The 12270-nt window shown below is 35.1% G+C and overlaps 2 protein-coding genes across 2 annotated transcripts; both read right to left on the bottom strand.

Moving 5' to 3' along the window:
* Positions 1 to 210: 210 nt before the first annotated feature.
* LOC104884360 (protein SENSITIVE TO PROTON RHIZOTOXICITY 2) lies at positions 211 to 5193 on the bottom strand. The gene is made up of 3 exons (XM_010668999.4): positions 4403 to 5193; positions 3284 to 3816; positions 211 to 496 (listed from the first exon to the last, which is right to left on the bottom strand). Exons 1-2 carry the CDS (start codon positions 5107 to 5109, stop codon positions 3303 to 3305), a joined length of 1221 nt encoding a protein of 406 aa, XP_010667301.1. The 5' UTR covers positions 5110 to 5193; the 3' UTR covers positions 211 to 496; positions 3284 to 3302.
* Positions 5194 to 9894: 4701 nt separating this feature from the next.
* Positions 9895 to 11912, bottom strand: LOC104884359 (uncharacterized). The gene is made up of 3 exons (XM_010668998.2): positions 11003 to 11912; positions 10475 to 10815; positions 9895 to 10299 (listed from the first exon to the last, which is right to left on the bottom strand). The coding sequence occupies exons 1-3, from the start codon at positions 11910 to 11912 to the stop codon at positions 9895 to 9897; spliced, it is 1656 nt and encodes a 551-aa protein (XP_010667300.2).
* Positions 11913 to 12270: the final 358 nt, after the last annotated feature.

Raw genomic sequence — 12270 nt, 5'->3', positions numbered from 1 at the left:
TTTAAGTCATGTTCCAATTCAGTAAATGAATGAATTAAGGTTTGAACCCATTGACCTCATGTAAGGGAATAATTAGTGCCATTGATCCAACATTGTTTTTTAGCTACTTCTATCCACATAAAGCATAAGATCTTTCCATCAAGTTAAGTTTGATTTTTTAAAATTTTAAACCATCAACTCGATCAAACGGTCACATTAATTAGGTTCCACAATTCCATTTGTTACCAATCAATTACATGATTTAACAGATTTCACAAGTTCATTTGTTAACCAATGCAAACAATAAAATTATCTTCATACAAGACAAAAAGAAATGTTATTAATGCATTGCCCATGACATATTTTCATGGTATGTTGATGTAACAATCTGATAAGTTCTTGTGGATTGAAGAAAGCTGAATCCTTTTAATTTTTTTGTACATCGACAATCATATATGATTATATGCTTGTAGATCCATCCCCGAGTTTCCTTACACACATGTCACATGGGCCATTACTGTAATATTTAACAACCAAAAAATGTTACTTTCAGATCATAAAATCAACAAGGTGAATATATAACAAGAAACAATATAATAAAAACAAGAAAACTCTCATCGAAATTAATTGTAGAAAACCAATAATAAACACTCAAGTTGAACAACAATATCCAAATCTAAAACACATCGCATTAAGCATCACTCACGAGAAGTCTAAAGAATAGAAGGTATAATCCAGTTACATATTTGATAACGAAAATCGGAAAATGTTTCGATTTTTAAATGAATTCATACGTTGACAAATCTGTCTTGTAAGTCTTTGGCTTTCTGTATGGTATGTGAACTAATCCTTTTATTTCTTTATGATGTTAAAAGGATTTTTATTCTATACTTGATGTTAAGGCTCCTAATAGGGTGTATCGTGAGCATGGTAAATTCAAGGTTACTTTTTATCTCATCCCTTATTAAAAATCATCCAAATGAGCAAAATATACATAAAATAAAGAGTTTCAAATAAGCAAATCAGCAAATGAACAAAAAATAGTATTGGGTATACCATACACATAGTACACTCGGGTGTATGATGAATATGCTCGTAAGGCTCCACATACTAGATGTATTTGAAAATTAGTACTTCCTCCGTTTTCTTCTACTTGCAACCTTTTGAATGTCACGTTTACCAATGCATAACTTTAACCATTCATATCTCTAATTATAGATATGTAAAATTTTAAAAATTAGATATGGTGAAAATATAAATTGAGACGAATCTAACAAGATTCCATATGACTATATTTTGCTTTTATATATAAATCATTAAAAATAGTCAAAGGCAAACAAGTGAATGATGCAAAATCTCAAAAGTTGCAAGTAAAAAAAAAAGGATTTTTTAACTACAATAATACAAACTTTTGCCCGTTTTCTTGCAATAATACAAACTTTTGATTATTTTTTAATAATACAAACTTCACATCAAAATTCCTCTACTAGATCAAGTTGACTCATAACTTATAAAACAGGTCAAAAAAAATTTACAAAATGATCTTTTTTCTTCCTCTCTCCTCCTCTAACCCCCCACCCACCTGAACAACCTCAACTTGTTACCTCCTACAACAAGTTAATAACCGGTATTACCCTAGTCGAGGAATTTTGATCAGAAGTTTGTATTATTAAAAAATAATCAAAAATTTGTATTATTACGAGAAAATGGGCAAAATTTGTATTATTCTTGTTAAAAAAAAAAAAAAAAAAATGAGAGAGTGTGTTTTTTGGTATAAGTGTATGAAAGTTACTCTCCTCAGTTGTTTATCACCTCTAGATTTTTATCCTGCATTGTTTCTCTATCTCATCCAAATGACCTTCATTAAATTGGAATCAATGAATGACAAAAACAACATTGGATCTTTGAATTTTATCAATGGTAGAATTAATTTTAGATTTGAGAGTCAACATTAGAGTTTTCATAATTCTTTAAGGACTGAATTAATGATCGATAATGCAAAAAATGATTTAAGAGTCAACACTAGTTTTAGATTTATCTTACCTGTGTTGTTTCTTTTAACTCAAAATTTCTCTCTCCTCCATTCTTTCGAAAATCCAAATTTCTTTCTCCTTTATGGTTTTTCTTTTCATGGCTAATCAAATTGATGACTGTAAAATATGATTTACGAAAGTTGGGTTTCATCAATGGCAAAACAAAATAGTGATGTTTTAGACTTCATTAATGGTAGACTCAAGTTTCACATTTAAAATCTATATTGCAGTGTCAAAATGAGCAAATACTTGTGTTCATTTGAGCAAATGAGCGAAAAAGTTTGCTCATTATGAAAAAGTGTTTTCTCATTGGGACGAATGAATAGAAGTGATTAGAAATAAGTAGAATTTTACTCATTTTGATAATTTCAAATGAGAAATAAGGAAAAAATAGTCTTGGGTGTACCATCTCATGGTACAAAGATGATACACCCAGGTTTACTATAGATTTTCTCAAATTAGCCAGTTCACTTTATTGCATTCCGTAACTTTATTGTCATGGTATCAATAGAAGGTTATGATTCTTGAATGAATTTAACAAATATCCACCAAACTGCTTTTTTATAGCCTACTAGTATTAGAAAAGAAAACTTGCCTATTATTAATACTTTTTTTGTTTTTTTAGTTGCACCGTTTGGTTTTTGATATTATTTATCAACCAACTTTGTTAAGCTATCTTGTATCATTATATAAGAAAAAATTAGTCGAGTGAGATGCTGTTAGATTTGTCTCAATACGAGGCTTCCAAATATCGGTTCTTTATAATTTGTACTTATAAACAATGAAAGATATTAACGTTCAAAGAATCATCTCGACTAATGTCAAAAAGCAAATGGTGCAACTAAAAAAACAGAAGAACTATGAATGTAAGTGATAAAGGTCCACATCGCATCGATGGACGGGTTATGGGGGTAAATTTTCCATGTAACAAGATCTTTATAATTAGTTTATTGTTCGAAAAAGAATATAATAAGTTTATATATCCTAATATGATTTGTGGCCGAAATCCAAAATTTATTCAAGTTAAACCAAACGTTTAATTCGAATCAAACCTTAACGGAACACAAATAACGAGTCCATATCTCCTATCTCATATTTAGATTTTAGAGGTCAAACTTTATAAAGTTTGATTTTAGTAACATGTTTTGCAGGTGAAATGATTGAAAATTGTATCACATCCATACAAAAAAAAAAAAAAAGGTAACATCTCATGTAAGAAACAAAGAGGTTAAAATTGAGACAAAGGAAGGGTTTAAGACAAGCTTCATTACCTGTTATGCAAATAGATTTCTACTGTACTCCTCCATGCTGGTAATTATCAACTGTATTATCCGAATTAATAACCAAAGGCTTACTCAAAGGCGAATGACCAGCAAACAAGGCAACATGATCCATGAGTTTATCCTTTTGAAAGAAAGTGATACCGCAGGAGCAGCGCCATTTGATGTTCCCACAGTATTTCTCATGCATCTTCAAATCCGAGAGGACTGAAAATTGCTTTCGATTGCACTTCTTGCATAGAAACATCTTAGGGCAATGGCTTCTCTTGTAGTGGTTCTTCACGCACACAATCGATTTGAGAGGTTGAAACTTGACATGGTTTTTATTCCACCTGCATCCTTGCTGAGGACAAGAATATTTCCTCCATGGTTTCTTCGTCGTCATCTTGCTTTCTTCACTTCTATTATTCATGGGGTTGCTAATGAGACTTGACTTGTATTGAACTCCATGAGAGCGCATGTGCATCCTAAGGTTTGCATCTCTCTTGAACCCTCTACCACATACTTGGCAATAGTGGGTGTACCTTATAGGAAAGTTTAGGTGTATATGAGAAAATCACAATAATTTTTTGTACAACAAAATTATGATATTTAGTATGTATGTACGATTTGGATGATGCTTTCTGAAAAAGAGTGTTGCATGTAAAGGTTATATTTTCCCATAGATCAAAGCATAAAGGATGTGGGTTTTCATATGGACCACGTCATTTTATATGGATTCCTTTCAAAGGTGTAGGACAAAATGTTGGGGACCATGTATGGGAAAAAACGATATATCCTATTTCTCACATACCTTTATAGGTAACAAATGAAACATGAATTAATTCACATTACATTACATTATTGGGATAAATTGTGTAGGCTGATCCCTAGTAATAGTAGTGGTGATTTACCAAAGAGGAAATTCATTATTTTCATAGGAGACAATTGTTCATTAACTTGGTATCTCGTATGATAGTGCCAATCAACTTAAAGAAACAACGTGAATTCACGTGACCTTGATTTAGTAATTACTATCTAATATCGTAGTGACATGTTTTATACTATCAGTTCATTCATCTTATTGTTATGATGTTATCTATAATTTGTAAAACATTGTTAACAAGATACCTCGCTAGCAAATCTGCTGCCTCTAGCTCCACCACATCATAAGCCTCTTCCAACACCTCCGATTCTTGATTCATGTTATTGCTTGCTTGGTATTGGTACACACTCCCCTCTTCTTCCACAGTGGTGGCCGTGGCCGTGGTCGTGCTCGTCGTCCTCGTCGTTGTTGATCTTGAGCCTTCCACTCTTACACAATTGTTGTTGTAACTTGTCTCATGTGTATACCAATTATTATAAGCATCATCTCCACCCAAAAATCCTTGATTATTAACCGCGCCAACACTAATATCAAGTACTCCATCATCAGGCTTTTGCATGAAATATGACTCCTGATCCGCACGCATATGAGTAGTACTACTGCCACTACTGTTACATGCTTGTACCGACACAAGGGCCATTTGTTCGCAGCTAAGCATCATAAACGAGGCAGTCTGAACGATTTCTTGCATCAAATTAGCCAGGCTAGATACAGCCATAGACGAGGCGACCTCATCAACTGGTTGACCATAATATTCACTATGACACGCAGCTTGCATAGCAACTGACTCAACTTCGTTAACCTTCTGTTTCAAGGTTAACAGGTTGTAAAATAGGGACCTCATCAACTGTGTCTGGGATCCTTCAGCACCTCCGTCGTAGCTAGGGGCGTTGGCGACGGCGACGGCGGAAGCGGTAAAACAAGGGAAGGCCACTTGATCTTGATGAATCATCTCAAATAAGGGTGACCTTAGAATGATCTTGATGTATTATTTTGGTGGTTTTAGGGTTTTATGTTTTGGACTAGAGGATGGAGAAGAAAGAGAGATTATTAAAAGTCAACTACTCCTATATCTGAGGTGGAATCTATACGGCCTGAATATTACCTCCCTAAGATGTTACACTAAAATTAAGTAAAAAGTAATGGTGAGTTGTACGGAGGATTCCTTTATAAGTTCACTGAATAGTACTCATATGTTGGCCAGATAATTGCACTATCTTATAGTTTCATTGGATTATGTATTACCCCAATATAGTTAAAATATAACAACTTTAGAGGTTAGATAATTGTCTAAGAGATAATTAATCTTGTTTTCTCGATATGTGGTTGTCACTATCCTTTACTGTCTCTCCCCACAAAAACTTTATACTAAATGTTTAGTCTGTTTATAACCATGTCTAGTTTACTATCAGCTTTTTTGCACCTTGTGATCGACTTCATGCTGATATGCTGGACATATAGAATCAAAGACGATAAAGCACGTAGGTCTTTTACTTTTTCATCTTTTTAATTTGCTGCTTCTGTTGGGGTTGTGAGAAGCACACTAAAGATGTTGAGGTTGAGAAAAATAAATAGAGTTGGAAATTCGTGGCAAGAAAAGTAATAAAACATGGACACACAATTTAACCTGGGAAAAATCCTCAAATAGAGGCAAAAAACTCATGGACTACTGTAGACACATAGTCATTGTAACAACCCTGAATTTCCAATACTTCAAGAAATATTTTATAATAAATAATCTCGAAAATCCAAAGTTATTACGCCGCAATAATTAGTAATAATAACCGCAAGGCTAATGATTCTAATTGAAATAATAAACAATAAGTTTTAAATAATTATTACAGACCAAATAATAGAATGTAAATTAATTATTATAAATCAAAATATAAATCTTATAGTCAAATAGATAACAAAAAAAAAAATCTTTTTAAAAATCTTATTAAATCAAAAGGGATAATCCAACGCATTCTTTAACCCAACCGGAGCTAACTATCTTCAAGTCCCTGCACATTAAACACTGCAGTATCAGCCACAGGGTGAGCGAGATTTAATACTATAATAAAAAAAAAAACAAACTATTCAATGTGCAGGCTATAAGATGCATAGGAATATCTTAGAAATTCATTTAAAAACTGTACAAATCATATATATATATAATATATTAACTTTCTAACAAACTCAAATTCAATCTTTCTTTCTTTCTGAACTATTCTGTAAAACTTTCAAATATAACCTTTCGTAATCTGTGAGTAGGAAGTAATATAATTCCAATGAGCTAGCTAGGCTCACTAGATAAGGTAAACACCAAAGTCCCTAGTATGCATACCCCTAACTTGATAACGTACCAAGAAGGAAGACAAATGACAAGAGTATTGATCAATATACTCCCAACTACTAAATAAACGGTTGAGACACGCACTGTTAACTCAACATACTTCCATACTCGAGGAATGCTGCTTACCGGCAATCCCACATTTTTCTTTAAACTTGGTAACCATGAGGGGACTTCCTCCTTTTAATATAAAACTCATAAACTTCTTTCAATAAAATATCGAGAACAACTCCAATCTTTATATATAAAAATCATAAAGAACATCTCATCCTTACCAACAAATTTCCAAAACGATGTAAAACTATTTCTAAACTTATCTGTACAAACATAGTAACAAATCTTATCTTAGTAGCAATCACAATCAATGTATCTCAATCTCAAGTCACAAAGGTTCTTTTACGAACCCGCAATCTACAATATAATAATAGCATCGTATAAGTCGCTTGACTATACTTCACATAATTAACAAAAAAAAAAAAGGTATTACATTGTTAGTGAGCTTGGACTAATTCTGAAAACTTCTTAACTTAACTCAATGAATAATAACTATACAACTAGTTAAAGCTTACCCGTAGTACCTTAATGGTAAATCATATAACTTAAACGAGTCTAATTAAATTACCAACAAACTGCAGAAAGGTGAGTATGTTATACTACTATTCTCATTATGATCATGATATAATCTAGCTAGTGATTTGATTATAAGTTAACAAATAACATCTTTTTCTTTGGATGATATAACTAAAGAAGAAAACACAATATGATCAAACCTATTGACATTGTATTCGGTGGGAATGCAAGTCCACTGTGCAATCTAATTAAAGGGAAATAAAACAATTGAACATATTTTAGTTGCTTAGAATATAAATTAGACATAAGCACTCACAAGTACCACACAACAATTATAAATCCACACTTATTAATAATATTAGACTAACTAAAACATGGGAAAGAACCTTGCTTGATTAATAAAGTAATTGGAATGTAGAAGAGTGTAAAAAGACCCAAAATTTCGTCTCCTTGACCTGATTTTCGACCCGAAAACCGCACCCTAAAACACTATTTCTGCTCTTCGAAATTGTCCACAAAATGAGTGAAGATCTCGGTGTGGTGATGATTTATAATGAAAGTAGTAGGTTTGATAAAGAAGATTGCATTTTTAATGGTGATGGAAGCAAAAGTTGACCAAGCAAGAAGGTAAAGGTCGTGGTCTTAGAAATTAGGAAGTAGAACACTCATTTACTTTTCTTTTCTTTAGTTTCCTTCTTTATCTTTTTTTTCTTTCTATTTTCTACTTTCTCTCTTCTAGTCTCCTTATAATACTAGTAGTATATGATAGGTATTGGGTATTTAACCTAGTAAATTTAGGAATTAACTTTTGACCCTTATTCTAAGGTAAGGTAATAAGTGGGAAATAAAATATATTTAATAAAAACACGTTTTGAAATATTTTTTTTATAAACTAAAATAATATAAGTAATTACAAAACAGGTCTAAAAATACGGGGTGTTACAATCTACCCCCTTTCGTCCCAAAAATTAAAGTATTACTCAAATGATGCAAACTCATACTCTTGTTTATGAAAACAGCTCATAAACTATGTAAGTTAGCCAACTACTAATACACTTGGGATATAAAACCTCAACTTGCATTTTCAGATTTCTCATAGATAAATTTAATGAATCAAAATTACAAACTCTATAATATCATAAGGATGTAGGAATATTCATACGGTAACAAGTAGTGCGTCAAACACATCAAGACTTTATCAGAATCTTTTCAATCACATGTTAATTACCATAACAACTTTCAACACTAACTCATATAATTATTATGGATTCTACCCCCTTAAAATAGAGTTACGTCCTCGTAACTAAAAATTTAACTGAGTGAAGAGATGGGGATACTTAAGACGCATTGCATCCTCAACTTCCAAGTAGACTACTCCGAGTTGTGGTTTGACCACAACACCTTCACAATCTTTGTCTCACCTTTTGCGAGTCTTTCGAACTTTGTGATCTAGAATCTGGACTGGAAACTCCTCATAAGTCATGTTATCATCTAACTGGAGAGACTCTGGGTGTAGCACATGTGAAGGGTCACTAATGTATCGCCGTAACTGAGAAACATGAAATACGTTATGCGCACGAACAACACCTGATGGCAACGCCAATTTATAGCCACCTCTCCTATTCTCTCCAAAATCTCGCACGGGCCAATGAAATTAGGGCTCAACTTGGCCTTCTTCCCAAATCTCATCACTCCTTTCATAGGAGAAACTCTAAGCAACACCTTCTCTCCCACCTGAAACTCCTCATGGCGATGATGCTTATCACCACAGCTCTTCTGTCTATCTTGCATCGCCTTCATTTTCTGCAGCTTGACCTGTTCAATAGTCTCATGAATCATGTCTGGACCAATCACAATCGACTCGCCAATATCACTTCAACACAAAGGAGTACGGCAGCGCCGACCATACAGAGCTTCAAATGGTGCCATCTAAATGGTAGTATGATAGTTGTTATTATATGAGAACTCAGTCAAATCAAGCTTATCCTCCCAAGAGCCACTTGAACTCTAAGGCACAAGCCCTCAACATATCCTCCAATGTTTGAATAGTGCGCTCCGTCTGACCATTTATAACAGGATGAAAAGCTGTACTCATCTTCAACTTAGTCCCTAAAGCTTCCTGAAGCTTCTGCCAAAAGTTAGATAAGAATTTGCTATCCCTATTCGAAACAATATTACTCGGAACACCATGAAGTCTAATCACGTGCTCTCTATAAGCAGTAGCCAATCGTTCATGCTTCCAAGTATCCTTCATGGGAACGAAATGAGCAGACTTGGTAAGACGGTCCACAATAACCCAAATCATATTTTCCCCCTTTGGTGTCCTCAGAAGTCCACAAACGAAATCCATTGAGATCGAGTCCCATTTCCATGCAGGAACCTCTAAAGGTTGAATCATCCCCTGAGGCCTCTTATGCTCACTCTTGAACTTTTGATAAGTCAAGCATCTCGAGACATACTTAGCAACATTCGTCTTCATATGCGTCCACCAAAAAGTCTGCTTGAGATCCTTGTACATCTTATCCCATCCAGGAACTAAATATTGTGCTGAGTGAGCTTCTTCTAACATCTTTTCCTTCCCCTCAAAAAAAAAAAAACATCTTTTCCTTCAACTCAAGAACATTAGGAACACACCATCTCCCCTTGAATCTCACGCTACCAACCACTGTGAAATTGACAAGCTCATTAGCTTGTTTGTCCTTTAAGAATTGATCATGTACTTGTGCTTTCTTGATCTCATCATACGAAGTGTACTATCTCCACATCAAGGTTCTGAAACTCCTCTCAAAGACGATTCCTCGAACGCATGGTCTGCAAACAGTGAGAGGATATCTACTACTTAAGTGCATCTGCAACAACGTTGGCCTTACCCTCATGGTATTGAATCTCCATATCATAATCCTTTATCAGTTCCAACCATCTCCTCTGCCTCATGTTTAGCTCTCTCTGAGTGAAGATGTATTTCAGACTCTTATGGTCCAAAAATATCTTGAATGATGTGCTAAGAAGATAATGATACCAGATCTTAAGTGCAAAAACAACATCTGCCAATTCAAGATCATGCGTTGGGTAATTCAACTCATGGTTCTTCAGTTGTCTAGAAGCGTAATCAAAAACCTTTTTATCCTGCATAAGCACACAACCAAGACCATGCTTCGAAACATCTGTGAACACTTCGTACTCAAGGTTACCATCAAGTAAAGTCAACACAGGAGCTGTGGTGAGACGCTCCTTCAAAATCTAGAATGCCTTCTCACAATCATCATACCAACGATACCCAGTATCTTTCCTCATTAATGCAGTCAACGACCGAGCTATTTTATAGAAGTCTTTCACAAACCTCCTATAATAACCCGCCAAGCCAAGGAAACTGCGAATCTCAGTCATACTCTTGGGAGTACCACTTAGAAACAACTTGGATATTTGCTGGATTAACTGAGACACCCTCTCTAGAAATGATATGACCAAGAAAAGCAACTTTCTCCAGCCAAAATTCACACTTGGAGAACTTAGCATACAACTTGTTCGCCCTCAGGACCTGCAGAATAGTGCGAAGATGCTCCTCATGCTCACTGTCATCTTTTGAATAAATCAGTATATCATCTATGAACACCACCACAAACTTATCCAGGTACGGCCTGAAGACTCGATTCATCAAGTCCATGAACACTGTAGGCGCATTAGTCAACCCAAAAGGCATAACAGTAAACTCATAGTGCCCATAGCGAGTTCTGAAAACTGGAGGAATATCATTCACTGCAATACGAAGTTGATGGTATCAAGATCTTAGATCAATTTTCGAGAAAACTCCAGCTCCCACCAATTGATCGAACAAATCATCCATTCTTGGCAAGGGGTACTTGTTTTTCACGATAACATTGTTGAGCTCTCTATAGTCAATGCATAGATGAAGACTCTCATCCTTCTTTTTCACAAACAAAACAGACGCATACCCATGGAGATACACTAGGCCGAATGTAGCCCTTATCAAGCAACTCTTCTAACTGAGCCTTAGGTTCATTCATTTCAGCAGGCGCCATTCTATACGGAGGCTTAGAAATAGGTCCAGCTTCAGGCATCAAGACAACAATGAACTCAACATCACGTCTCAGAGGTATGCCGGGAATATCACCAGGAAAAACATCTACAAACTCATTGGAAATAAGAACATCTTCAACACGTGGCTCTTCCTTACTAGTGTCGTGAACATGGCACAAGCACATAGGACAACCCTTCCTCAAATAGGATTTTAGAGTCAAAGCAGAAACGATTTTCAAAGAATACCCTCTATAAAACTTACGGACTCCACTAGGAACAACTACATACACCTTTTGTTTCTCACAATAATCTATCTTGGCTTTATGCTTACTAAGCCAATCCATCCCTAGACTTACATCAAAATCATGCAAAGGAAAAACTATCAAATCAGCTACTAGGGTGGTACTACCACACATAATAGGGACATCTGGATACAAGTTATTACAAGTTATGATCACACCAGAAGGAATAGAGATGTCTATATCAGAAGTTTTAGAGTTCTCTAACCCTAACTTTTTCACAAGAGGTCCAGACACAAAAGAATGAGAAGCACTAGAATCAAATAGCACATAAAAAGACATCGAATGACTAGAAAAATTATCGGTGACCACATTGCCCTTGGTGTTTGCCTCAGTCTGGTTCATCACATGAACCTGTCCAGTGTTCCTCCTCACATCACCTCTGTGTGTCGGAGTAGCATTTGCAGCCCCTCCATTGCGATTAGGTGCAGTATTCGCTGGAGTAGAAAGAGTAGGACGACTGTTGTTTCCATTTTGGGGTTTGTTATCTGCTTGCACCCCATTCCTCGAACTCATCTCAGGCCTAAAGTTAATCGATCTTGGGTTAGTAAAGCCTTCATAAGCACGATGCCATTTCCTCCCCCAGTGATTACACTCCACCAAATCACCATTACAATCCTTGCCATGATGGTTCTCACTAAAACATTTGCAATAGAAAATCCGATCAGTCTTCTGAAACTGACCTTAGGGCTGGCTACGGGAAGTAGTAGAGTTCTGATTGTCCTTAGAATATTGCTGACTATAACCTCCCTTGTTATAGTTACCACCAGAATTACGGTTACGAAAGTTTCAATTTTTATTGAAACCCGCTGTACCTTTGCTGTAATCAGTGGAACCAGATGTATCACCCTTTTCTGTCACATGAGTAGATCCT

The sequence above is a fragment of the Beta vulgaris genome, chromosome 9, assembly GCF_026745355.1.
Source record: "Beta vulgaris subsp. vulgaris cultivar EL10 chromosome 9, EL10.2, whole genome shotgun sequence".
In the NCBI taxonomy this organism is placed as follows: domain Eukaryota; kingdom Viridiplantae; phylum Streptophyta; class Magnoliopsida; order Caryophyllales; family Amaranthaceae; genus Beta; species Beta vulgaris.
This window is presented reverse-complemented; position numbering and strand designations above follow the sequence as displayed.

Bases quoted from the DNA above. Each gene is read 5' to 3' on its own strand.
- LOC104884360 (XM_010668999.4), bottom strand. From the start codon at position 5,109: ATGATTCATCAAGATCAAGTGGCCTTCCCTTGTTTTACCGCTTCCGCC. The intron at 3,817-4,402 runs GTATCTTGTTAA...CTTTCCTATAAG, and splicing joins GCAGCAGATTTGCTAGCGAG to GTACACCCACTATTGCCAAG.
- LOC104884359 (XM_010668998.2), bottom strand. From the start codon at position 11,912: ATGAGTTCGAGGAATGGGGTGCAAGCAGATAACAAACCCCAAAATGGA. The intron at 10,816-11,002 runs GTTTTGTTTGTG...TTCGTATTGCAG, and splicing joins ATCTCCATGGGTATGCGTCT to TGAATGATATTCCTCCAGTT. The intron at 10,300-10,474 runs GTTGTTTCTAAG...AAGGCATTCTAG, and splicing joins TTAATCCAGCAAATATCCAA to ATTTTGAAGGAGCGTCTCAC.